This window comes from Marmota monax, unplaced genomic scaffold (assembly GCF_021218885.2).
Source record: "Marmota monax isolate L192 unplaced genomic scaffold, Marmota_monax_Labrador192_F-V1.1 WCK01_AAM20220418_F8-fsc00344, whole genome shotgun sequence".
Classification (NCBI taxonomy): Eukaryota; Metazoa; Chordata; class Mammalia; order Rodentia; family Sciuridae; genus Marmota; species Marmota monax.
This window is the reverse complement of record NW_026692430.1, coordinates 373,165-400,972: the sequence shown is the minus strand read 5'-3', so window position 1 is coordinate 400,972 and position 27,808 is coordinate 373,165. Positions and strand designations below refer to the sequence as shown.

Sequence of the window (27,808 nt, the reverse complement as noted above, 5' to 3'; positions counted from 1 at the left end):
TTATCCAAAGATTTTTCCTTTCTTTTAATTCCCAGATAATTTTCACCAAATTTATCCCTGGATTTTCAACACACAAGAAACAAAACTATGAGGTATAGGGGTGTGTGTGTGTGTGTCTGGGCATTTCTTACTTTGATATTAATTTATATTGTATGATAAGAAGCTATGTGAATTTATCCATGTAGTAACTGCTTTTATAGTTGGTCTTAACTATTAAAATTGTACACAAGGAAATTAGGGGTATTACAGTACTTGGTTGCAAATAACTTGCCATCTGGTGTTGGGTCAGAAAATGCTATTTCATTGGTGCTGAGAAAACAGCCAAACATGAAGCAATTCCTAAAAAAAGAGAAAAAGATAATTTAACAATGGAAGCAACTTAGTATTCTGATTAAACACTAGTACAATTTGAGTAAATACTCTTGATCAAATCAACCTTATTTCTGCTAAGCGAGAAAATGCCTTAGATTTCAGAGATGTATTTCAAAGATGAGAAAATAGGTCCAGAAAAAATTCTGAGAAGCAAAGGGAACCACATAAAAACAGAGCTGACTTTTGGCTGTCCCTAACAATGAACAACTAATGTGAGATTGCTAGTGCTAATTAAAAGCCACATATAATTAAAATAAAAAATACAAATAACCATCACCAATTTTAAGAGTTACTATTTTTCTCAACTAAAATGTACAATAGAGAGCTTTGAGAAAGCAAAAACAAATCTGCACATTGAGTACAACTCTTTCGGATCCTGCTCAACTAAGATTAAAAGTAAAAATGATTAAAGAGTTCAACCACATTAAGGAATGTTCTATAAAATAACTGGCCTATACTTTTCAATTCTTCAATGTCATAAAAGACAAAGGAGGGCTGAGAAACTTCCAGGATTAAGAAAGATGATGATTAAAGAAACATGATAACCAAATGCAATGTGATCCCAGACAAAGAGAAGTATATGCCACAGTGAAGGACATTTGAAACAACCGTTGAAACTGAAACATGGACTATCAACATTACATCTTCTAGCCAGGTGCAGGAGTATAAACCTGTAATTCTAGTTATGTGGCAGGCTGAGGCAGGAGGATGGGCAAGTTACTTAGCAAGACATTGTCTAAAAATAAAAAGAGCTGGGAAAGCAGTTCAGTGGTAGAATGCTGATCAAACATGTATCAATCAGGCTCTGGGTTTGATTCCCACTGCCAAAACAAAACAACCAGATACATCTGGAAAAGCAAATGTGGTAAAATAATAACTTGATGAATCTGAGCAAAGGTATATGAGGGGGAACAGGTGTGGTGGGAGATGCCTATACCAGCAACTCAGGAGGTTGAAGCCAGGGGATTCCAAGTTCTAGACCAACCTTAGCAATTTAGGGAGACCCTGTCTCAAAGCTAAAAAATTTAAAAAACTAAACAGGGTTGGGTTGGGGGTGTAGCTCAATGGTATAGTGTCCCTGGGTTCAATCCTCAGTACCAAAATGAAAAAAAAATTAAAAATATACAAGGGTTCTTTTCACTATTCTTGATACTTTTATTTCAGAATGAAAAAAAAAATTAATTAGATTCAATTAGAATATGTAAGCATTTAGTACACTTAACTATAATTGAACACAAAATTTATTGCTAAACTTCTGTCAGGACTCAAACATATTGTCACCTGTATAGATGAGAGAATTCAGTCTGAGGCTTTTTTACATGCAAAACTATCAAATATGTTATTTATAACTTCAATTCAGATATGAGAAAAGATATTTTTCCAAATGAATGTTTTCTAGCTCCTATGAGGGCATTTCATTTTTTTTTTTTTAAATGTATAGCAAACTCTTTAGGGCATTTCATTTTTATTCAGTATTCCTTATAGACAACATTGCCTTGTTACTCAAAGTATGATCTGCAGACCAGCAACATTTAGCATCACCCAAAGGCTTACTAAGAATGCAGAATATCAGGCCCCACTCCATACCTACTGAATTATAGTCTGCATTTTAACATTCCCAGGCAATTCATATGGATGTTGAAAGTTAAAAGCATTAGACTATTGTGCAGTGGAGGCAGGTTTGATTTTGGTATTCCTCATATCCAATTTATCTATCACTTAATATAAAATACAGGTTGAATATCCCTTATCTGAAGTGCTTGGGACCAGAGGTAGTTCAGATTTCATGTTTCTGGATTATAGAATATTTGCAGATATTGTTGAGCAACCCTAATCCAAAAACCTGAAATCTAAAATGCTCCCAAATCTAAAACTTTTCAGATATTACTTTTTACTGTAAAAAGTTTCAGATTTAGAGGATTTCAGATTTTAGATTAGGTTTCCTTAACCTGTATAGGAAAATCATTGGTTTGCAACTATCAAAATTATTATAGACACCCAATTTTCTAACTGATCCTTCTATAAATATGTGTGGTAGACTAGGATTATGGCCCATGATGGAATCATCATAGTGGTCTGCTTTTCATTCCTTAAAAGTGGCATAGTACTCAGACCAGGGACACTGGCCCACACCTGTAATCCCAGCAATGTGGAAGGCTGAGGCAGGAGGATTGCAAGTTTGAGAAAAGGCTCAACAACTTAGAAAGACCCTGTCTGAAAACAAAAAATAAAAAGGACCTGGGTTCAATCCCTGATACCAAAAATTTAAAAATTTAAATTTAAAAAGCAGCATAAAACTCAAAAGGTTTGAATAAAGCTCTTCAAAGTGTGGTTGTTGGTTTTTAATCTGCTATCTATCCATGAGATATATGTAGAAGAAAATGTTTTGAAATTCATCCTTCTTATCCAGATTAGGTAAATTAACAATAAACCTAGTCCGTCATGTTAAAACCTTAAATATCAATTTGCAGGGTTAAAGGGTTTGCACAATTCAGAATGGAGAATCACTAATTTAATCTTTTATTGAGGTATAATTCATATACCATTAAGTCTCATACTTTAAAAATATATAACTATGAGCCGGGCATAGTGGCGCATGCCTGTAATCCCAGCAGCTTGGGAGGCTGAGACAGAAGAATTGAAAGTTCAAAGTTCAAAGCTAGCCTCAGCAACAGTGAGGCACAAAGCAATTCAGTGAGACTCTGTTGCTAAATTAAAAAAAATACAGAATAGGGCTGAGGATGTGGCTCAGAAGTTTACTCCCCGGTACAAAAAGACAACTCGGGTTTCTGTAGTCACAAAATTATTTATCACCACTATATAATTCCAGGTCATTTTTTATCCCCCTATATCCATTTGTATACATTCTCCATTCACTCTTCCCTTAGTCCCTATAAACCAAGAATATTTGATGTCTCTGTCGATTTGCCTATTCTGGCCCTTTTGTGTACCTATAATATAAAGTTCAGAAAACAATCAACACGATGTTTTCAAGGTTCACCCACGTTGTACCATGAACCAGTTACTTCACTCCTTTCCATGGTTGCTAATAAATACTGCATTGTTATTGTATGGGATATGCTTAGTTCCCCACTGATTTCGTTGTTTATACTTATTTGGCTATTATGAATAATGCTGTTATAAACCTTCCCATACATGGTTTTGTGTGGACATATGCTTTCATTTCTCTTGAGCATATACCCAGGAGAATTGCTTGGTCATAATAATTGAACTTTTTGAGAAACTGCCACTGTATTCCACAGCAGCTGCATTACCTTACATTCCTACCAGCAATGCACCAGGGTTCCAACTTCCTCCACATTGTCACCAACACTTATTTTCCTTTTTAAGAGAGCCTTCCTAGAGGGTGTGCAGTGGTATTTCAGTGCTTTGGGTTTTGCGACTTCTCAGATGTTAAGTATCTTTCTACATTCTTATCAACTATTCGTATTTCTTCTTTGAAGAAATGTCTATTGGAATCTTTGACCCGTTTTTAAACTGCCTTTTCATTGTTGCATGGTAAGAATTCTTTTTATATGCTGGATAATAGATCCTGAGTAGAGAAAAGAATTGCAACTTTTTCCCTCTCATTTTGTGGGTTGTCTTGCTAATTCCCTTTTTAGTTATAACTTTAGTTATAGTTATTAATCACAGTTATAAATTAGTTTAGTTATAGTTATTAATTACCTAGACACATGTAGTCAATAAACATATGCAACTTCTGTATGTTTTAAAATTTACATTTTGTTTATATCAACTATATTTATTGAAATATGATTTTGTATCAATTGAATCTGATAAAAATTTGATCTTGTATTTTCTTCCTTTATTCAGTCAGTACCAGGGACTGAACCTAGGGCCTATGCATGCTAGGCAAGTACTCTTCAACACTAAACGACACCCCAGCCCATATTTTCTAATTTTGTTTTTCCATTTCATTTTTCTAGCAATCGATTTTTATTTTATATAGTCTTGGGTCTGTGATATATCAAACTAGTCCTTTATCATAGGGAGTTTAAAAAGAACTAGCCTGGAATGTTGAGTATCTAGTATTTTTTCCCAGGTTACTTGATGTAACCTGACTTTGATAGTATAATGAGAAATGTTTTACCAACATCCTTCCTTCTGGTTCATGAGCCAGTATTTCCTTGTTCTAGGAAAGTTAAGAATCCAAGGTTCAAAGTTAAGATTCAGTTTATGTTTTTCTTACCTGACAGTATCCACCAGTCGTCTTGCAATGCGCTTTCTTCTCTGCAGTCTGAAAACCCAGATTCTACTTATCCCACAGACTGCAGGTTCAGGAACATTTGAACATTGCCAAGCTCTGGGACATTCTTTAGAGTTTGAGGATTCTGGGCCACTTGGTTCAGACAAGAGACGGAAGGCCTACAATGATATACAAAAGCATCTATAACTAAAAATAGATGAGCTTACATTTCTTTTAAAAAAAAAGAAAAACCTCCTCCTCCCCAGGCATGGTGGTGCATAACTGTAATCCCAGCATCTTAGGAGGCTGAGGCAGGAGGATTATGAGTTCAAAGCCAGCCTCAGCAACTTGGTGAGGCACTTAGCAATTCAGTGAGACCATCTCTAAATAAAATATAAAAAAGAGCCGAGGATGTGGCTCAGTGGTTAAGCACTCCTGAATTCAATCCTCAGTTCCAAAAACATTTTTATAAAACTAAAATAAAAAAAATTCCTAAGTATACCAAAACAACCCTAATGATATGAAGTTAATCATGTCTCCATCAAAAATATTTAAATCATTTGAATGTGTTAAATTCCTCTCCATTTAAGTCACAATACTTGCATGAAAATTCCTTCTTTTTGATTAAAAGCTCTGTAAAATTCAAATTTCTGAAGCACATAAATTTTCCCAATCCTCTCCATGCTAAAATGTATATATGATAGCCTAAAGAATTGAAGATTTTCACGTGTTAACTCTGAAATTTGGTTACTATTTAAATTTTAAAAAACTTTTTATTTGAAAATAGAGATCCACAAGAAGATGAAACAGCTATATAAAGAGGACTTATGTATCCTTCACCCTATTTCCCCTAATGGTTACATCTTCCATAACCAAGAAATTAACAGTGATGCATTACAATTCTTATTACATGTATACAGCACAATTTTTCATATCTCTGGTTGTGTATAAAGTATGTTGACAATAATTCCTGTCTTCATACATGTACTTTGGATGATGATGTGTATCACATTCCACCATCCTTGCTAATCCCAATGTGTGAATATCTATTCCATTTCAAGGATATTATATTCATTTAGCCACCACCACAATCAATACACAGAACTACTGCATCGCCACAAGTGTTCCTCTTTGTAACTCTGTAGAATCATATCTACTTTTCCCTTCCACATGCCTCACTCATTCCTAGCATCCACTAATCTGTTCTCCATCTCTATAACTGTTATTTTGAGAATGCCATATAAGTGGAATCATACAGCATGTGACCTTTTGAGATTGGCTTTTTTAACCCAGCCTAATACCTTTGAGACCCAACCCATGGTTACACATGTCAATAGTGTACTCTTTTTAATTGCTAAGGAACATTCCATTGTATGGATGTACCACAGGTTTTTTTTTTTTTTTTTTTAAGAGAGAGAGAATTTTTTAATATTTATTTTTCAGTTTTTTCACGGACACAACATCTTTATTTTATTTTTATGTGGTGCTGAGGATCAAACCCAGCGCCCTGAGCATGCCAGGCGAGCATGCTACCACTTGATCCACATCCCCAGCCCTTTCGACTTCTTTTCTACCTAGTACTGGAAGTTTTAGGCAGAACAATTAGGCAGAAAAAATAAAGACATCCAAATCAAAAGAAGTTATTTCTGTTTGCAGACAACATGATCTTATATATAGAAAAACCTTAAAGACTTCTCCAAAACACTGATAAATAATTTCAGTGTGAAATTACTACACACAAAATCAACATGCTAAAATCAGTAGCATCTCTTTACAATAACTATTTAAAAAAAAAGAATAAACAATCCCATATACAATGATATCAATAAAACTATAATACTTAGGAATAAATTTAAACATGGGAGTAAAAGAACTATATACCAAAAACTACAAAACACTAATGAAAAAAATTAGAGAGGACGCACATAAGTGGAAAGATATCTCATGTTTATGAATTTGAAAATTATTAAAATATCTATATTGCTAAAAGCGATCCAGATTCAGTGCAATCCCTATCAAAATTTCCAATAGCATTTTTCACAGAGAAAGCACCCTAAGATTCACAAGGAACCAAAAAAGACCCTGAATAGCCAAAGCAACCTTTGAGTAAAAAGGGCAGTGAGAGGTATCATACTACCAGATCTTGATATATACTACTACAAAATTACAGTAATCAAAACAGAATAATATACTGGCATAAAAAAAAAGGCACCCAGGGCTGGCTGGAACTGTGGCTCAGTGGTAGAGCACTTGCCTAGCCTGTTTGAGGCCCTGGGTTCGATCCTCAGCACCGCACATAAATAAAAGATCCATTGACAATTAAAATATATATCAAAAAAAAAAAACAAAAAAAAAAAGGCACCCAAACTAATGGAACACAACAACGTACCCCAAAATAAATCCAGGCATTCACAGTCAAATGATCTCAACAAAAGTGCCAAGAACATACAATGGAGAAATGACAGTCTCTTCAATAGATGATGCTGGGAAAACTGGATACAAACATGCAGTAGAATGAAACCAGACTCTTATCTTACACAGTATGAGTCAACTCAAAATGCATTAAAAACTTATAATAAACTAATTATAAAATGGGACAAGAACTAAACAGGTATTTCTGAAAAGACATACAAATAGCCAGCAGATATATGAATATTCAACATCACTAATCATCAGGGCAATGCAAACTAAAACCATATTCATACCTGTTAAATGATTATAAAAAAGACAAAAAGATGCGGGTCATGGTGGCCCACACCTGTAACCCCATTTACTTGGGAAACTGAAGCAGGAAGGAGGATTGCAAGTTTAAGCCTGGCCTCATCAAGTTAGTGAGACCGTTTCAAAAAAAAAAAAAAAAAAAAGTAGCTTAGTAATAGAACACCCATCAATTTGACTCTCAGTACCACACAGCCACGTATATATACAAGACAAAAGATAATACGTGCTGATGAAGATTTGGAGAAAAGAAAACATGTTCACTGCTGGAGGGAATGTAAACTATTATAGCCACTACAGAAAAGAGTATAGAGATCTCAAACAGGAAAAAAAAGGACTACCATGAAGTGATCCCATTTCTGGGTACATACCTAAATGAAATAAAAACCATACATCAAGAGATATCTGTATCCTGAGATTTCTGAACCACAGCTTTACGCATACCAGGCCAAGACATAGAATCAACCTATGTGTCCATTAATGAATGAATAAGGAAAGAAAATGTGGCACGCACACACACACATTGGAATACTACTCAGCCATAAACCAAGATGAAATCCTGTCATTTGTGACAACATGAATGAATCCAGAGGATATTATGCTGAGTAAAATCAGTCAAGCACAGAAAGACAGATATGTATGATCTAATTTAATGTAGAATCTAAAAAAGTTCACAGAAGCAGAGTAGAATGGTGGTTGCCAGGGGCTAAGTGGTAGGGGATGGGAAATGTAGTCAAAGGGCACAAAGTTTGATTTAGACAAGATGAGTAAGTTCTGAAGATCTATGGTATATCATGTTGCATGTACTTAATGTACACCTGAAAATAGCAAAGTAAGCAGATACTGAATGCTCTCACGAAAACATAAGTGAGGTGATGAAGTTAATTGGCTTGATTCAGCAATTTCGTAAACTGTTCATCTCTCAAAACATCAAATTATATGTTGTAAATATATACATTTTTCATTTGTTAGATATATCTTAATAAAGCTGATGGAGGGAAAGAAAGAATATAAACCAGCCATTTTTCTAAAAATATCTAACACAAAGAGAGACTATATGTTTTCTGGAACACTGCTACTCAGTATCTAAAGATTCTAATTAAGGGGCTGGGGTTGTCGCTCAATGGTAGAGCAGCTGGTAGCATGAGTAAGGCACTAGGTTTGATCCTAAGCACCACAGAAAAAAGAATAAATTACAAAAAAAATACAAATATATTCTAATTAAGGGACAGGTAATAACTTGGGTCTACATATTTGCTTATCTAAAACCACTATACTTTATCCAGTATGGTAATGACTACATGGATATACTTACTTACCCTGCTTATATAAGGCAAATGACAAATATAATGTAAATAACTTCATTTATCCCCATGGTCAAGGAAATTTTTAATAGGAAAAATCAGGTAGCAGTTGAAATGCTTAGAGACTTCTCCCAACTACTTTATTTTGCTCAAAAATTATGCCAGTAATTTAAGATATACCATACCTGTTTGATGGGCTCTGCAACTAAACACCCAACGACTCTCTTTTCATCAGATACAAAGAGGAAAGTTTTGGTTTTGTTGGGACATTTGGGAACAACTTGCTGGAAGCCCAATTCATGATCAACAAGTTCTTGGACATCTTCTACCTAATGGTGTTAACAATCAAAAAGGCGAATTTGTTTTAAAAAGTACAATAAACTACATATGTTTATCTATATAAAATGTATGTTTACTATCATTTTAGCCTTTTTTATCTCTATTTCCTAAATTTTATCTTTCTCTCCTAAATTTATACCCTCTCAAAATTTTACTATCAATTCATGTCTGGTACTTTAGCAATAGGGCTTTAAGAACCTATTTAAAAACCACTTTCAGCAGAAGTTCAGAATTCTGGGGGAAATAGGAAGTAGGAAACACCCAAACAGATTTGTTTTAGCTTTATTCATTTTTTGTATTGGCCAACACCAACCCAAGAAAAACTGGTAATAACAACATAAGAAACAGACTTGGGGCCATTAATTTCAACACTGAAAAGCTTAGTTAATTTTTCACAAGTAGATGATGAAGATAAGAGATAAGTTGTAGAACCTTATGTGGTTTCTTTAATTCGAACTGACATTCCTTTAGTTATCTTGTATAAACCCCTACTAAGGTCATTTTTAACCTATGAAATCCCAAGTTTACATTCTGTGACCATTTCAATGAAAATGATACAGACGCATTAAAATAGGTTGGAAATCATAATCTAGAGTTTATTATATAATTTATTAACAATAATATTAATATCAGTAATACTAATGAATATTATCACTAATCGTACACCTATTACTTTTCTCAAAGGAATAGAACTCTAAAAACATAAATTTATTTCAAAGCTATCATAGGTGTATATTTGCACTCAACTCAGGTTTTTTAGGAGTTCCATAAGTGGGACAATGGAACATAATGGGTGAAGCATGTACCAAAGAGGCTTACCCACCAGCAAAGTGGTTCACACTTCAACAGAGATTAACTGTGTGGGAAGTGAGGGAAGAATAAGGATTAAAAAGAGAATGTTCCACACCTTTCTGAGAGCATAAGCTGGATCATGTGGCAGGACCAATACAATCTTCCCATCCCAAAACTCTGCTACTACACGTTCTTTTTTCCAGCCCTGTCAAAGGGAGAAAAAAAAAAATTAATTTGTGAAAACAAAAGATATTAAATAGTTTGACCCAGAGGATAGAATGCCAAATATCAAATGATATAAAAAAGGATTAAATCTAATTAAAAGTAACATACTCAAATGAAAGATGCTTACAACAAGTGACCTCAATGGGCTGATACTCTGTTGGGAGACATGAATATTATTTGTTAGAACTAAAAGCAAAGCCAAATGAGAGCTCTTGATGGGATCAGAGAAAGAAATGCCCAATCACTCAGGGTGGGCACATGGGCAGTAGGCTAAGCTGACTTCTAAGGGAAGGTTTAATAAGAGTCTACTGGACCGAGGAAAGACAAATCTAGACAATAAAGGCTCAAGTTCAAGTGCTTTCTCCTATCAGCAGCTCAGCACAGATCTCACCCAATGCATCTTAGTTAGCTTTGTAGAAAGGGACACCAGCACTTCACTGAGCTGCAGAGGCCACTTTTTAGATCAGGAATTTCCCATCCTTACATTTCCACCTAAGTGGTTCTGCCCCCATCCCTGTAAGGGTATAAATTTAGGAGAGAAAGATAAAATTTAGGAAATAGAGATAAAAAAGGCTAAAATGATAGTATACATACATTTTATATAGATAAACATATGTAGTGTGTAGAACATTACAGGGTGCATAGTGCTAGTCATATGTCTTACACATACTCCCTCAGTGAATCCTATCTTCCTTTCTCACATATGCACAACAATGTCTTTTTCTGCCCTTTTGCTTGACAAGACCAGAGGGTTACACACTTCAGTCTTAATCTCCAGCAGTGCTTTAGCATGTGGACCCAGCGTCTATCTCAACAGTGTTGTTAAAGCTATGAGGCACTTGACATGTTTTTTTTTTTTTGAACCTTCATTAAGATTTCAGTAAGCATAATGGGGAGGGTGGCCATTTCAAGGTAAGATCACTAACCAAATAAACAAAGGTACTGTTTAATGTCATTGAAAATCCAAGGCTCTAAATTGTCTAATATAATGATTGGCAAACTTTCTCTATGACAACATCAGATGTAGAACAGAAAACAGCAGTGTTGTGACTGAGAGTAGAATATTTAGGATAAATTTAATTAAAGATCCACATGCAGAAAACTATAAAACCTTCCTGAAAGATATAAAAGACATGAATCAATAGAAAGGGACACTAAGTTCCTAAAGTGGAGGACTAACCACAAGAAAACAGCATTAGTTTACCAATTTCAGTCAAAATCTCAAAAGATTTTTTTATTTGGGAATAACCTGATAATAGGCCCATTTTATAATTTCGAAGAGGAAATGTGTAGGAAAAGATGACATTTTTAAAGAATAAAAAACACTTACCTGGCCAGACATCCACGGTATGAAACTACATTTTAAAGAGTATAGGACTAGTACAAGATCACTACTAACAGATCATTTATATACTGGAATTTAGTATAGATTAAAGGTGGCATTGGCAATTAGTGGGAAACATGAACTAACTTAACAATAATAATTGGCACACTTAGCAATCCTAAGAAACAAAGGTAAGTTAAGATTCATCTTTAATGCAATGTCTTACACATTCCCAATGGATTAAAAATTTGAATATAGAATTTATAGTAATATAAGTATTTTAAGAAAATATAGGAAAATCTTTTTATGAATCTTGGAACTGACAATGACATTCCTTATTTTTTGGTCACTGGGGATTGAACTCAGGGGCACTCAGCTACTGAGCCATATCCCCAGACCTATTTTATATTTTATTTAGAGACAGGGTCTCACTGAGTTGCTTAGCACCTTGCTTTTGCTGAGGCTGGCTTTGAACTCCCAATCCTCCTGCCTCAGCCTTCCAAACCACTGGGATTACAGGCATGTGCCACTGCACCTAGCTGAGAAGGACATTTCTGACTTAAGAAATGCAGGTCACAAATAAAATCAAGTAATAATATTTTCTTATATATGCAAAAATTACCTCTGGAAGATATACAGATGAAATTGTCAATGTTGGACCCCTGCAGATAGGGGACCAGTGTACCTAGGACTAGGAAGAAATACTGTTCAACAAATAGACTTTTTATCTTGTAAATTTTGAACCATGTGAAATTATTACTATATCAAAAACATAGTTGAGCTAGTCATGGTGGCACATATCTGTAATCCCAGTGGCTTGGGAGGCTGAGGCAGGAGGATTACAAAATTCAAAGCTAGCCTCAGCAAAAGCAAGGTGCTAAGCAACTCAGTGAGACCCTGTCTCTAAATAAAATACAAAATAGGGCTGGGGATGTGGCTCAGTGGTCAAGTGCCCCTGGGTTCAATCCCTGGTACCCACCCCCCACCAAAAAAAACCCAAAAAACATATATTAAAGAAACAGGGAAATTTGTAACACAGAAATAACTCACAAAATAAATAAGGATTAACATACCTAGTATGCTCTGATAAATTAAAGAAAACAACCTGATATAGACAGTACTTAGTCCTCATCAAAAGAATTTAATTTGTTCAGAAAATGGAGCTTAGAGCTCAAGGGAAAATATTCTGTGCAATGATGTTGTTGGGGGGGGGGGGGGCGCAGATTATGAAGGGTTTTGGTGACCATGGTAAAGAATTTCAGTTTTATTCCTAGTGTAAGGGGAGGTTATTAAATTTGAAGTAGAAAAAGATGGACTTTTACTTATTTTTAGAAAAGAATCCTCTGGCTAATGTATAGAGAGCAGATTATAGAGGGCAAGAATTTAAACATATATAGAGAAAGATATATAGATGCACACCTACACACATTCTCCGTTATATATTATATACACATGTATAGGAAAAGCTAAAGCCAGGTTAAGGAGCACCTAACTGCTGGTGGGAATTAACTGCTGGTGGGAATTTTCTTTTTCTAAAAGTATGAAGAATCATATAAATCTATGCATTAAACTATTCTGGGCCAGTGTGGTGGTGCACACCTGTACACCCAGCAACGTGGGAAGCCAAGGAACCAAGGAAGGAGAATCACAAGTTTGAGGCCAAACTCTGCAACTTATCAGGACTATCTCAAAAAAAAAAAAAAAAAAACAAAAAGGGCAAGGGATGTTGCTCAGAGGTAGAGCAACCCTGGGTTTCTGGGGGGAAAGGAAAAAAGGCAACAGAGCAGTAGGAGGACTATGGAATCTCAGGGAGGAAGCTGTTTCAATAAACCCAGCTCCCCCAGAGTTCCTCCTGCCCCAAATCCCAATGACAACAAATAACCTAAAATTATCATAAAAGCACGAACTATTGTGTGTCAGGGTAGTGGCGGCACTCGCATTTGACTAGTAGTGGGTACAATCACAAAGATGAAGCCGAAGATAGGATGTGTTTGAACTACAAAGATGCTTCATAAAGAGGTGAAATTGCCATCTCAAGAGGGAAAAAAGGGGCTGGGGATGTGGCTCAAGCGGTAGCGCGCTTGCCTGGCATGCGTGCGGCCCGGGTTCGATCCTCAGCACCACATACCAACAAAGATGTTGTGTCTGCCGAGAACTAAAAAATAAATACATATTAAAAAAAAAAAAAAGAGGGAAAAAAGCCTGGAGAAGTTGTGGAAGGCTATTTTACCAAGGTTTTCTATATAGAAGAAATTGCTACATGAAGAGGGAGAGGGGCTCTCCTCAAGTTTTATATCTTGACTGTTGAACTCTGCTCAGTAGTCAGGGATAAGGATATAAAGTGCTTTTTCTACCCAGGACAATGCTCACATTAGACTGGTATTATGAATTTGAAACTGTACTATTAAAAGCTAACTTTAAGAGTGGGATGTAGCTCAGTGATAGCATGTCTCTCTACCACACATAAAGCCCTAGATTCAATTCCTAGCACTGGGAAAAAAAAAAAACAACAACTAACTTTTTAATAGTGCCAGTCTCTCAAATTTTACAGATAAGAAAACTGTAGACAATGAAATATTTATTGACATATAGGCCTTTCAATATTTAATGAACAGAAATGTCTCTTTCAAACCAGTTTACTTTCAGAACAAATTGAAAAGAGTATCTTTGACTCACTGTATATTTGATTCCTTCCAGAAATCTGTGGTGATACTGGACATGCTGCATTTCATCTTCAGGGTTGGAAGCAGTATAGATCATGCCACAAGATTTACAAATAGTAGCACCAAAATGTTTCTGACCTGCATCCTGCAATAGAAGCAGGGGAAGAAAGCAAAATAGATGAAGAGACCTAAAAACCCAATAATCTCAACAAAGTAACAAAATTTTCTCTTTGAGTGGACAGTGTAAAAAACACATGATTCTTTACTAGACTCAATAGTTCTAAGGAGTAAGATTAAGTTACAGAACGTAGCTAAAATGAACAATGAAATTTTTTTCTTTTTTCAATACTGGGGATTAAATATAGGGGCACTCTTGGCAAACTTTCTCTATGACAACATCAGATATAAATATTTTAGATCTTTCAGGACACATATGGTTTATTACATACTCTTTTTCCAAACCTATAAAAATGGAACAACTACTTTTAGTTCACAGGTCATGGCCTGTGACCAGTTTGCCAAGCCAAGATCTAACTCAACGTACCTATTCCTATTAAATTTTTTGTTGATCAACAATTTTTCTTAATTGGAAACAACTCATTCATCAGCCTTCTACTAAAATACTAGCATTGCCCAACACTATCAGTTCAAGTTTATTGACAAGCATAAATGTTACCACTAGAACAAAATTGACATTTACAAAATTCAGAATATCTATAACCCAATTTACTATGCTAAGACAAAAGTATAACTTTATGTTATACATGCAAAAGCCACATGTGAGAAGCTTTGTTTCAAATCTACTCACAATGATGAGCTGGGCATTTGTTTCTTTATTTGTATCTCTGGTATTCAGATTTTTCTGTGTGTTGGTCTGTTTCAAGAAATCAGTACAGCTGATGGATCCCACAGAAGACTGTTCTTCAGCGAGAGATCTTCAAATGGTAGGTTGATAAATATTACATAAAGATGAGAACTATGAGGGTCAGTAATGCACTCCAGGGAACAGAACAAGAAGTGGAAGTTTTAAGACTTAAATCTTGGTTTCTAACATCAAGCCCAAGGAACTTTTCTCACCAGTATCAGATGCCATTGGAGAATCACTTTGGAAATTAACTTCACCTTGCTTTATCAAACCCTAATACTTACCCATGTAAGAATAAAGAAATCCCTGGGGTACCAGAGCAAATAAGTGGATACTAAAACTGAATCTCATGAACCAACAAGCAAACAGAATCACCAATGTATTAGGATCCAACAACTTTTACTTGGGTACTCTTCCTCATGCCGAGAGCAGTATCCCAGTACTTGGAAATTTTAAAGAAAAAGAAATTTTATTTTTAGATAAATGTAATGAAGCTATCTTTAAGCACTAGGAAGAATGTTGGGATTTGGCTCATAAGGCCCTTAGACTAAATCCCACAACCAGATAGATACATTTTGGTTGTTTCATATGGTATTCAAAGCTTTGGATTAGCCACCAGTATTTTAAAATCTAGATAATTCACTTAAAATGTATATTCCCAATATTTAAGAGATACTAAAAGATCACTAGTTCTCTATTCCTTTAAAGAATATACTAGGCTGGGTGTGGTGGTACATGCCTGAGATCCCAGTGACTCAAGCTGAGGCAGGAAATGGCAATTTCAAAGTCAACCTCAGCAATTTAGCGAGGCTCTCAATAACTTGGGGAGACCCTATTTCAATAAAACAAAAAGGGTTGCGGATATAGCTTAGTGGTAAAGCATTCCTACGTTCAATCCCCAAAATTAAAAGAGAAGAAAAGAAAAACCCTACTAGCTGGAATCAAATAGCACTTGTACTTTCAAATGAGGCATGCATTTTCCAGTTGGTCCAGATTCCTGCCCAGCCTGGCAAGGTCTATAGGTATTGAGTTTGTAATCCTTGCCTTTTAATGAAAGGATTCTGGTTTTCCAGGGACCAAAAGGTATAGAAATTGTCAGAGAGAAGTAAAAGTAAATTGTAAGAGGGGAAAAAAAAGAAATGCCCAAAGCAAAAATGTTGAAACAAAAAAATTGACAAATAAGAAAATGGAAAAAAAAAAAAACTATTTAATGCTTATTTCAGTCAAGCTATCTTGTTATCATTTGAAAAGGTAAGGTTTTCAAACTGATTGTGACAAACCTATACTAACAAATTAATTTTACGTTACAATCAGTACAGACACACAGCTAAAAGAGTTTCACTAAATACACTCGCTATAGAGATACAGCATTCTAGTTAAAAAATGCTGGATATGACACTCTTAAGAGGGTGTGACAAAAGACTAAATTGGTTGCTACCCACAATATGAAAAACATTTACTAGGTCAATGAGGTTAGTGGCCCTTGGGCCTTATAAAACCTTTGCTATGTAGTTCTCCTTGGCCCTTCGTGCATGATTGCAATCTCTTCACTTTTGTCTTAGGAACTGTATTATATCTATTGTATGTATTTATTGACCTTATTATATTTATTTGTTTCAATGCTTTTTCTCTTACAACCATAATTTCCTTGATAGCAGGACCATATTTATCTTTACATCTCCAGAACTCAGAATAAGTTCAATGACACATAGTAGAATCTTTCTAAGTGTTTGTTAAATGAACAAATAAAACAAAAATAAAAAGACAATAATGTGAGACTATGTACCTGGAGAATCTATAATCTACCTGAAGTAAAATAGATTAATCTATAAGTAATTGCTGAAATCTGACATTTTGGAGCCTACCAAAAAAGTAATTTCACATGATTCAATCAAGAGTATCCCAGTAACTCTTCTTGCTAGATTAAATTACTTTTATCAGCTGATTATGATAAAGCTTCCATCTTCAATGAGTCATGAAAGAAGACAACGCAGGTAAGAAAAGGAAAAGGTGAGGAAAACTAAGAACATGACCTTTGATGTGGAAAAGTTGCTCACCCACACAAATCTGAGGCAATTTAAGGTAAGGTGCTCTAAAGATAGAAGAACTTAGCTAGGAATTTCCTTCCTTAACATCTAGTTATTCATCATCAAAGCTGCTTAGGAAGAGGACGTCCAGACTATAAGAAACTTCTTTATTCAGAGCTCTTGCCCTATCACGCTCTCTACCCACGCATGGCTTTCCTCACTGCAGTCTTTAGATCTGAACAGGACAGTAAAAGTTTCAGCTAGGATTTACAATAGCAGTAAGGTCTCAAGTTACTTACTCCTCTGGCCAGTCATCTATAAATGGGACAATAATGGTTCCTACATTATGAGGTTGTAAATGCACATTAAAATTTTATCGACTATTAATCTACTGTTATCTAGGGCAGTTAATATAGGCTAATGGGATTTTGATTCAGATATGTCTTCTAGTCCTAGCTCTAGCACTGAATAACTGTGCTGTTCACTAAAATTTGTGGCTTAAGTACTAAAATTTGTGGTTTAAGTACTAAAATTTCCTCAGCTAAAAAAATGGAATTAATAACAGTATTTACCTTTTAGTTTGTTCTGAAGATAATAGATATAACAACTTATTATGGGCCCCATATTATATAATAATATTAACAATTATTATTATTCAAATCTATAAAGACCTTTTCCATCCCTAAACTCTAAAATCTTATGAAACTTCTGAGAAGCTGATTTCATTTCCTGTTCTTTATATTATTCTCCTATTCCCTTAACAGTGAAGAAAAAGTACTCTCCAAATTACGTAGCATAAGAAAAAAAGACTTGTACAACTAATAAAACTTGGATCAAAATAAGAACAATTTCTACCTTTTTGTATTGACTGAAGACACACTGAAGATGGGATAAACATCGGACTCCAGAGAAACTAGCAAGGGAAAAAAAGGGCAAAAATTTGTATTACCAAATAAAAATCAAAGCATTAAACCCTAAAATTTTAAAGGTTAATAAAACCAAAATATTCATGTTACTTGACCTCAAAACTTAACCATAATAAAGATAGTATGTACTAGCAAAAGGAGACAAATAGATGGGACAAAACAGAGAGACCAGAAATAGACCCACAAATAGATTCAACTGATTTTTGACAAGGAGGCAAAGGTAATTTAATAGAGAAAGGATAGTCTTCAACAAATAGTGCTGGAATTGGATGTCTGCATGCAAAAAAAAATCACACATACTCACATCTTATATAAAAATTAACTCAAAATGGATCACAGATCTCAATGTAAAATACAAAAGGGTAGACTAAACCCTATGGCACTGGATCAAAGTTGGACATAGCAATATGAACTCATGCTAATATGTACAGATGGAGACGATGGAATCATGGGTATGTATCTTTTCTAGTTCTGTCTGCTCAGCAGGCCTAGAAACAACAACACTCTAATAGCAACAAGCACACGAGAGTCCAGATCTTGGTTTCTACCACTGTGCTGCATCCCTAGCCCTCAAATCTTGGTTTCTAAATACCATTCTCCAATAAAAGTAACTAGGGTTCTGTGTGAGAACTTGATGATTCTAGTGCTGGGGTGGGCAGGGAAAATACAAGAGCCTAGAATCTTGTAATGTTTAGAAAAAAGGAAATGCTCAAAAGACAAAAATATAAGACATGCCAAAGAGAACCACGCTGAAAAGATTCCAATGGCCAAAGATGAATAATTTGAGCCCTAAAATAAATAATGTAGTGGATTTAAACCCCAAATGTAAAATATTCATGAATATATAATGACATATATCCACAAGTTTATTTAAGTGATTGGATATACAAATTGAGAAAGAACAAATCTTCCTTACAGTAGAATTTCAAATAGTATACAGTTATTTTAATCCCCACTGCTTCCTGAAAGGGGAGCCTAGACTTAGTGAGTAGCTTTCAAAGACTAGAGTATGAAAAAGAAAAATATGTTATAGAGGAGAAACCTGGCAAACATGACCTGAACCTGGTGATAAAGACTAATGGCACCAGTGATGTCATGTGGCTATCATGTACCCCTGATATGCTAGTAAAAAGCAAACTTTAACCTTGCATTGAAAAACAGTGCTCACTCATGCTCTACAAATAAGGCTAAGATAGGCAAGTCTGATCTACTCTGGTAAGTTACTTAACCTAAGTCCATTTCCTCATTTATAAAATGAGCATAACAGAATCTATATCCCAGGTTTGTAAGAGAATACAATATTACACTCTAGTTACTAAGTAATAAACTGTAGTTATTTGTGTAATACTTTTATGACTTTTGCCATATCCTTTTCTATCTGTAAGATCTTTATTCACTAAAAATTTTTCTTTAAATTGACTTAGATAATATACCACAAGTAATTTATTTATTTAGTTATTTATTTTTTGAGTACCAGGGATTGAACTCAGGAGCACTCGACCACTGAGCTACATTCCCAGCCCTATTTTGTATCTTTCTTAGAGGCAGGGTCTCACTGAGCTGCTTAGAACCTCACTTTTGCTGAAGCTGGCTTTGAACTTGCAATCCTTCTGCCTCAGCCTCCTGAACTGCTGGGATTACAGGCATGAGCCACGATGCCCAGCAAGTAGTTTATTTTAAAAGAAAAATGTATGAATATTATAAATAGAAGACATTATTTTTCTGTTATATCTTCTATTAATTCAGGGCAGGGGGGAACACAGAACTTTTACTAAATACTATCTAGTACATATTCAGCACTCAGTAAATACTAGTTTTTAACTTTATGTCTCAGAATTATAATGAACAATTATTCTATGTATATTAGATCCTCCAAGGGATATTGTTACAGATTATACCTTTATTTTATTTCTTTTTATGAGACATTTTCTCACTCATCCAACATATCTACTTTTAGTATTTTCATTCACTTTTTTTTTTGGTACTGGGGATTGAACTCAGGGACAAGTAATTAAAACTTGTAAGTAAATAAATAAAAACTCAGGGGATTACAGGTGTGTACCACCACACTGGGCTAATTAATTTATTTATATTCTCACAGTTTAGTAAATACTGTTTAGCAATGTCACTGTAAGTTAATGAGAGGGTTTCAAAACTAAGAGGAATTTAAAATCTCTTACTTTAAGGATCCCTTCCCAGATCACATAACTAACAAGCACTAGACCTAGATAAGACCCCAAGATTGTAGGGTCATTTCTATGGCTTAGCAAGTTCTGCTCACAACTAGGCTTTGATCCCAATTACAAAAACCACAAACTGTTTTATTCCTTTCTACTATTTTGGGTAGAAGACAGGGTATGATTTTATTACCCCACCCTGCAGACCTGCAGAGCGCAAGTAATTTGGCCACAGTTATTTAGTATTCATTTTTTTTTTAATCTATAGTTTTGACCTAAAAATCTCCTGTCTCCTGCTTTTCAAAACACACTGTACTACTAGACCACAGAAACACTGTACTACTAGACCACAGAAAATAGAGCCAGAGAGAAAAAATAAAAAGATATTAATAGGAGGCACATTAGGGAAAAAAAAAATCCAGAAAATATTTTTATATGAATTTCACATTGACACATATAATGAAGAGTTAATACAAGTATCTAACTCATCTGAAAAATTTTCTTACTTACCTGTTTTGTTCTCACCAAGAGAATCTTCTGGTGAAAAATGCTTATTTTCATCAAGTTTATATTCCTTTGAAGAAACTACTTCACCTAATGAATCCTGAAAATAATAAACAAGTAAAAAAGTAAAGAAAATCTATAATTCTTAGTTGTTTTCTATTTAGTGAATGGATCTTAACAAATGTTTAAAGTGATTTTTAAGTCTTCAATTTTCAGTCTACATATCACCTTTTTAAAAGTCTGAGTACAGGGCTAAGGATGTAGCTCAGCAGTAGAGCCCTTTCCTAATATATGCAAGGTCCAACATCAATTCCCAACATCACACACACAAAACCAAATAACTAAAAGTCAGAGTACACATATTATAATTTGTTATCCTTGTCAAAAATGTAATATTCTCCCAGATAAAGATGGATGTCTTTTTTGGTACAAGGAATTGAACCAAGGAGCCCTTAACCACTAAGCCATATCCCCAGCCTTTTTAAATATTTTATTTAGAGGCAGGGTTTCACTGAGCTGCTTAGGGCCTTGCTGAGTTACTAAGGCTGGCCTTTGAACTTGCAATCCTCCTGCCTTAGCCACCTGAGCCTCTGGGATTACAGCTGTGCCACTACTCCTGGCCACCCAGATAAAGATGGCAGAATGAAAATTATAAACCACACTTCCATAATAATAAAGTGAAAAGAATTAGTAAAATGGCAAAAATTTCTCCAGAAGCCACTAAACTGAAAAGGTACAACTTTTTGTTATTGACTTTAAAATGAATAGCCAAGGAAAGAAAATAACATTGTGGAGTCACTGGAGAGGTTTCTCCCACAAAGGTTCCCACTTTTTGAATAGTAGCACAGATATTTATACCCTTTCAGATTTGAATCCTAGCAGTGGCTATTTAATGAAATCTTAAGAGACAATAGAGCCCATGTGTACAAATTAAAGATAGACAATATTCCAGCTTCTCAGACTTTTGAAAACTGAATACCCAGTCCCTTACAGTGAAGCTCAGAAAGAAAATGAATTTTATCAGTTCATCATAGGAAAGCTGTCAAATCTTCATAATAATGTAGATAGCAATCAGTGGGAGATGGGTAAGGAAACTGCACTCTACTTGTTTTGTTATATTGAGACCTTAATTAGTTGTACCCAGAGTTTTTAAAAAAATGAAGGCAAACTTATATATAGTGAAATGCATAGGTATAAAGTGTACAGTTCAACGAATATTGATAAACTTACAGATCTATATAACCAAAATCTACACAGGGATATTTTGTTGTAGAAATAGAACATGAAGAATTAATGGAATTAGATTGTCATGGCTTAGCCAACAATATTATCTCGCTTACAATAAACTTTTTTTTTTAATATTTATTTTTCAGTCTTCGGCGGACACAACATCTTTGTTTGTATGTGGTGCTGAGGATCGAACCTGGGCCGCTCGCATGCCAGGCAAGCGCACTACCGCTTGAGCCACATCCCCAGCCCAACAATAAACTTGACAATACTTAAGATTGACAAGAAGAAACATTTACTGTAGGGACTACAAATTTAAATGCCTATAAGGGCAGCAGGTAAGTGAAACTGATATCAAAACTGTATTGACTGGCCAGGCATCATGGTGCACACCTGTAATCCCAGGAGCTCAGGAGGCTGAGGCAGGAGGATCATGAGTTCAAAGCCAGTGTCAGCAAAAAGCAAGGGGCTAAGCCACTCAATAAAATACAAAATAGGTCTTGGGCTCAGCAGTCAAGTGGCCCTGAGTTCAATCCCAAGTACCAAAAAAAGAAAAACACAACTGGAAAACTAGACTGATTTAAATATATAATACATACACTGACAGTGAAGGGAAATGAAAAACACTATCTGTCAAAGAGGATGAAACTCAGCTCTGAGAGACTGTCATGTAGAAATGAGAAATCAGAAATGTTTTCTTGCATTTAAAAAAATTTGAATGAAATTTTCTTAATTACGTACGTAGTCCAAGCAAAACATCCATGGGCTAGATTTGATCCATAGGCTACCAATTTATAATCTTTGCCACTGAGTTTTGAACTATAGAATACTACAGGAGATAAAAATTGAGGTTGAACTTGAGAGGAGGCAGTGAAGATGACAATGATGAGACATGGGTTAGGGAGGAAATGACTATGAGTTTGAATTGCTGGTAAGACATATGATCCTCACACAGTATGGACATTATACAAGCCTATCATTTCTTCAGCTGCAAGGGTTGAGATAAGTATAAATGACAAGGCAGACATGGAAGCCCTGAACTGGGAGACAGCCTTTCTGAAGCCTATTGCCTATTAAGTTTTGGTTTTGGCTCATCATATTCCTATTAGATAGCACAAATCTATACTACCGGTGTTAATATGAGAAAGACCAAACAAAAAGGCACAGAATGGCAACTGTGAAAACATAGTATACATAAAATAAGCAAAAATTGGCTGGGCATGGTGGCCCACACCTTTAATCTCTGCAGCTCAGGAGGCGCGGGAGGATCCTGAGTTCAAAGCCAGCCTCAGCAAAGGCGAGGTGCTAAGCAACTCAGCAATTGAGTGCTGCTGAGTTCAATCCCCATATCCCGCCCCCCCAAAATAAATAGATAAACCAAAATCCATCTATAGATCAACAGTGATCATTTCTAGGTAGTAGGACTATTGAAGGCTTTTTAAAAATATACTTTCTGTACTTTAAAATTTCTAGAGTAACCTACTTAATCAATAATGAGCTAAAACGAATAAACAAAACCAACATGCTTACACTTTAGAAAAATATTCCCTGAAGCAAAATAAGGGATGTCTCATCTTTCCCACCCTGCCTCTAAATTCTTTACCCTATCTATCTGGCTTCATAAAAGCAGCCTTACACCCAGCAACTAAGGAGGCCAAGGCAGGAAGATCTCAAGTACAAGGCCAGCCTCAGCAACTTAGCAAGGATCCAAGCAACTTAAGTGAGACCCTATCTCAAAAAAAAAAAAAAAAAATTGTTTAATAATGTCGTTATTTATAATGAAATTTTGTTTAAAAGCCAGCTTTTTTTAAAGTGATATATTTAGCTTTCTTTACCTTTATTAATTCCTCTTCATCTTTACTTTTTGTACTCAGCTCCACATTCAATTTCTTTTCTATTAACAAGCACTTTGGCACTTGACTTTTCACAAAAGTTTTTCTTTCACATGCAGTCTCTATCTCAGACTTTTTAATCACTTCTGGTTTATTTTTTGGGGTGAGTTCCAGTGATGGCTTATTTTCCAGAGGCAATTTTCTAAGAGAAAGTTTTTTTCTACTAACAAAAAATGCTGCTCCACCCTGGAGTGTAACTTGTGGTTTTATTTTTTGGCTTAGAACCCTAGGAGTATTTGGATTATTTTCAGCTAAATAACAATTATTCTCTTTTTCCACAACTGGCTTATAGGACATCCGATTTTGCTTGGAATGCTTAGCATTTCTTGATATAGGCTTGATGTGCTTATAACTTGATTGATACTTAGCAGTTAAACTCTTCTGTGTTTTTTTATTCTTCTTCTTGGTGCAGATTGGTTTTCCCTGTATTTTTTCTGTCATTCTGGGAAAAGATTTATCTTCATTATTAGTTTTTAGGTAAGTGGATCTACTCTCTCTCACCAGCTTTCTCTCCAGTGGATTAAGATACCACTTATCTTTATTGTCTTTATTGTAAAAAGACACAGTGGGTACAGCAGATTTAAATGGTGAGCTATGACTTGCAGATGGCAATCTGTTTTTTTTAATTTTCTTGAGTGGACTTGAAATGAAATGGCCTTTTTGAGAAAAATATAGCTTTTCTTCACTTTCATCACTGTTTTGATAAGTGTGCTTTTTACTAGGTGATGGAAACAGATTTTCAGTAAAGTCCATAATTAACTTCTTTGATGAAGATAATAAGCTATGAAAAGAAACAAAGTCCATTTGTAAGTTCATTATTTTGCTTCAAAACCTATATAAATTTACTGATAAGTAATATTTCTATGTATAGGTCATATCAAAAATAATACATCTCTCTAAGCCACTCATAAAGACTATCAATTTAATAGTAGGAGTCTTAAATTCTGTGTTTATCAAGTATTCAAGTAACTTCCCAAAGGTACTAATAATGTTCATGAAAACAAATGTTGTTTCCAAAAAAGCTTTGATATGTTCCAAAATCAATTTCTATGTTTAGACCATATAAATTATAGCCCATATATTTTACTTAATTGGTGATCAAAGACTCCCCAAATGATTATTTCTCTGTAATAAGCAATCCCTGGCATTTTCTGTGGGAAGTAATTTGTATCTCTGGTATGGCATGTAGTTGAGTACCAACTACAGTATTCCCCTCTTATATCAGGGAGATGCATTCCAAGTTGCCTAGTGGATGCCTGAGTCTACACATAACTAAATTCTGTATATACCATGTTTTTTGGTATACACACACACCTATAAAAATTTATTGTATAAACTAGACACAATAAGAGATTAACAATAAAAATGGACAATTATAACAATATACTGTAATAAAAGTTATGTGAATGTGGTCTTTTTCTCAAAATATCTTACTGCACTGTACTTATCTTTTGCATTTAATATTTTCAGACAACACTTGATTACAGATAACTAAAATCTTGAAAAGCAAAACCAGACACAGCAGGGTGGGTGGATCACTATACACAGACTTTCTGGCACAGTTTACAGAAAAGCCTCTCTACTCTATGCAAAACTTATGTTCCAAGTGAATAGAAAGGAGGCCAGTTGCAGTGGCCCAGGCCTGTAATCCCAGCAGCTAGGGATGGCGGTTCAAAGCCAACCTCAGCAACTGCGAGGTTGCCCTAAGCAACTCAAGTGAGACCCTGTCTCTAAGTAAAATACAAAATAGGGCTGGGGATGTGGCTTAGTGGTTGAGGGCCCCTAAGTCCAATCCCCGGTACTCAAAAAAAAAAAAAAAAAAAAAAAAAAGAACTGAATAGAAGGGAACAATGAAATAAGAGATTTACCATACGTCTTAGCCACAGAAAACAGCATTCTTCTATTCTCTCCAAAAGAACTAAATAATTCACTTTAAAAGTTTACTGTATTTTCAAACTAGAATTAGAATATAAAATACTACTGTAACCAAAGAGGCATTTTAATAACAGAATTAAAAATTTAGGAAATAGGAGAACAACACAAGGTCGAGTTTTCTTTTTTCAGAATTTCTATGCATAGGATGAGACTCACCTGTCACAGTTCACAGAAGGCCGCTTCCTCTTCCTTGGAGTAATAGTTGCCATCTTAATTGAATTCCTAAAAGCAATTAAGTCAATGCTAGTAACCAAATTCATCAAATGGGTATAACAATCACGTCAAAACTAAATTTTAAAAGGCTGAAAAAGGGCTGTCAGAGGAGATGCCTGTAATCCCAGTGGCTGAGGCAGGAAGACTGTGAGTTCAAAGTCAGCCTCAGAAACTTATGGAGGCACTAAGCAACTAAGTGAGACCCTGTCTCTAAATAAAATACAAAAATAGGACTGGGGATGTGGCTTAGTGGTTAAGTGTCCCTGAGTTCAATCCCCAGAACAACAACAATAAAAAAGGTAAATAATGGTCTAGAAAATCCAAGAAAAAGATTTTTTTCCAAGGCAAATTACGTTTAAACCATGAATTTAAAAAGACAAACTACTTTAATAAAGGTTTAAACCATAAATTTTAAAGAGTATATTACACCACAGTAAGAAATATTTTTCACGCTGGAAAATGATCCTACCAAATGGAAAAGACTTTACTCTAAATCATGGCACTTTTCCCCTTAATTCACATAATTAGGTGACCTTCCTTGACATTGCTCTCACTCCACACAACCCTCCCCCACTGTTTATCTAGTTCTCTGCTTCCATTGCACAGTATACTCCTTTAATATTCCATTTAGCCCATTTTCCTATTAACCATCAACAGCCTAAGCGTTCAATGAAGGCAGAGACCGACTGTCATTTTTCATCAGAGCCCAGCAGGAAAATGAGTGAAGCCGGCCCAAGAATTCGGGAGGCTAAAGCCTCAGATTGGAGGCCAGCCTGGGCAAATTAGCAAGGTCCTCAGCACAACTTATTGAGACCCCGTCTCAAATTTTTTAAAATTTAACAAGGGCTGGAGGTGTGGCTCCGTGGTAAAGCGCCCCTGGGTTCAATGCCCACTACCCAGGGAGGGGGGAGGGGTGGTGAACCTAACCCTCCCCCAGGCTGCCAGCTGAGGGGACCCCCGCAAGTCCTGCGGTGAACTCCTGCGGTGAACTCGGCAACTGACTGCACGCTGCTCAGCGAGGCTCCCTCCCTCCCTTCCCTCCCTTTGCCTCATGCATAGCCCACCCCCCAAATTACACCAGCGAGACTTTAGAGCTGGACAGAGAGAAGGACCCGGGTCCGTGGGACGCACGTCCAGATGCACTCCGGGGAGCCCCGTTCTGGGGCCGAAAGAGGGAAGGTCAAAAAGAGCCCTCTCCGCGTCTTGCCCGGGCAGCGCTGCCCACAACGCTGGCGTCGGAAGATGGAAACCGGTGCCCGCGAGCGCGGTCTCCAGCCCGCCAACCCGCCCGGCCCAGAGCAAAAGCTGTTCGACATTCACCCCGGTGTTCCACAGAGCGCCCGGCTCTCCTCCAGCCTCTACCCTCGCAGTGGTGGCCCGCGCGCAGGTCCCGAGACCTCTCCTCAGTCCTGCAGTGGTCCCAGGAGCGCATTCAAATTAACGCGCGCCAGACCAGGCGGTCTCTGCTGTGTTCCGATTCGTCGCCGCTCAGCGCTTCCAGGATGGGCTCGATGATTGGTCGCTCACTAGCCCTTGCCCCGCCCTCCAAGGAGGCTGTCTCCAGGATTCTCCCGCCCTTGGGAGGCAAAGAGCTCTCCCCTCCGGGAAACCACGCCTCCCTCAATCTCCTGCGACAACCGGGCGTTCCATTTTCGGGACTCTTCGAGATGCATTGTGGGAATTGTAGTTTTAGACCCGTTGTGGTCTAAAACGAGGTTAAAAAAATAAAATTGTGGAGTCACTTAGTGGAAGTAGTTTTTGTAATCGCTCCAAGATTTTCCAGGCACATATTTTTCGCATTTGAAATTTGATCATTACTTTCACCTTTTTTAAAGTTAATAAAATTTTAGGTTCCTATTTCACTTTTTTATTCTCCAAGTTAAATTTATGAAGTCCAATCAGGGTACAAATATCTACTTCTCAAGCATTCTCAGTTGTTTTATGTTTTGTTTCGCTTACTCCTCACCGCAGTCTATGAGGTATGTATTATCATTTCCATTTTACAAAGAATAAAACCTGAAAAGAATTACTATTTATGGAACATGGTAGGTTCTTGCTTTGGGAAACAGGAAGGTTCCTAAAGCTCTATTATATTTGT

At 36.0% G+C, this 27,808-nt stretch overlaps 1 protein-coding gene across 1 annotated transcript; it reads right to left on the bottom strand.

The window, feature by feature from the left end:
• On the bottom strand, positions 1 to 27,187 carry Esco2 (establishment of sister chromatid cohesion N-acetyltransferase 2). Its single transcript, XM_046442977.2, has 11 exons — positions 27,031 to 27,187; positions 25,654 to 25,719; positions 23,506 to 24,343; positions 20,450 to 20,543; positions 17,692 to 17,749; positions 14,753 to 14,879; positions 13,958 to 14,089; positions 9,848 to 9,937; positions 8,787 to 8,930; positions 4,583 to 4,758; positions 1 to 339 (listed from the first exon to the last, which is right to left on the bottom strand). Exons 2-11 carry the CDS (start codon positions 25,704 to 25,706, stop codon positions 207 to 209), a joined length of 1,845 nt encoding a protein of 614 aa, XP_046298933.1. The 5' UTR covers positions 25,707 to 25,719; positions 27,031 to 27,187; the 3' UTR covers positions 1 to 206.
• Between the last annotated feature and the right edge of the window lie 621 nt (positions 27,188 to 27,808).

Bases quoted from the DNA above. Each gene is read 5' to 3' on its own strand.
- Esco2 (XM_046442977.2), bottom strand. From the start codon at position 25,706: ATGGCAACTATTACTCCAAGGAAGAGGAAGCGGCCTTCTGTGAACTGT. The intron at 8,931-9,847 runs GTGTGGAACATT...TAACACCATTAG, and splicing joins CAGCTTATGCTCTCAGAAAG to GTAGAAGATGTCCAAGAACT. The intron at 4,759-8,786 runs GTATGGTATATC...ATATCATTGTAG, and splicing joins TTGCAGAGCCCATCAAACAG to GCCTTCCGTCTCTTGTCTGA.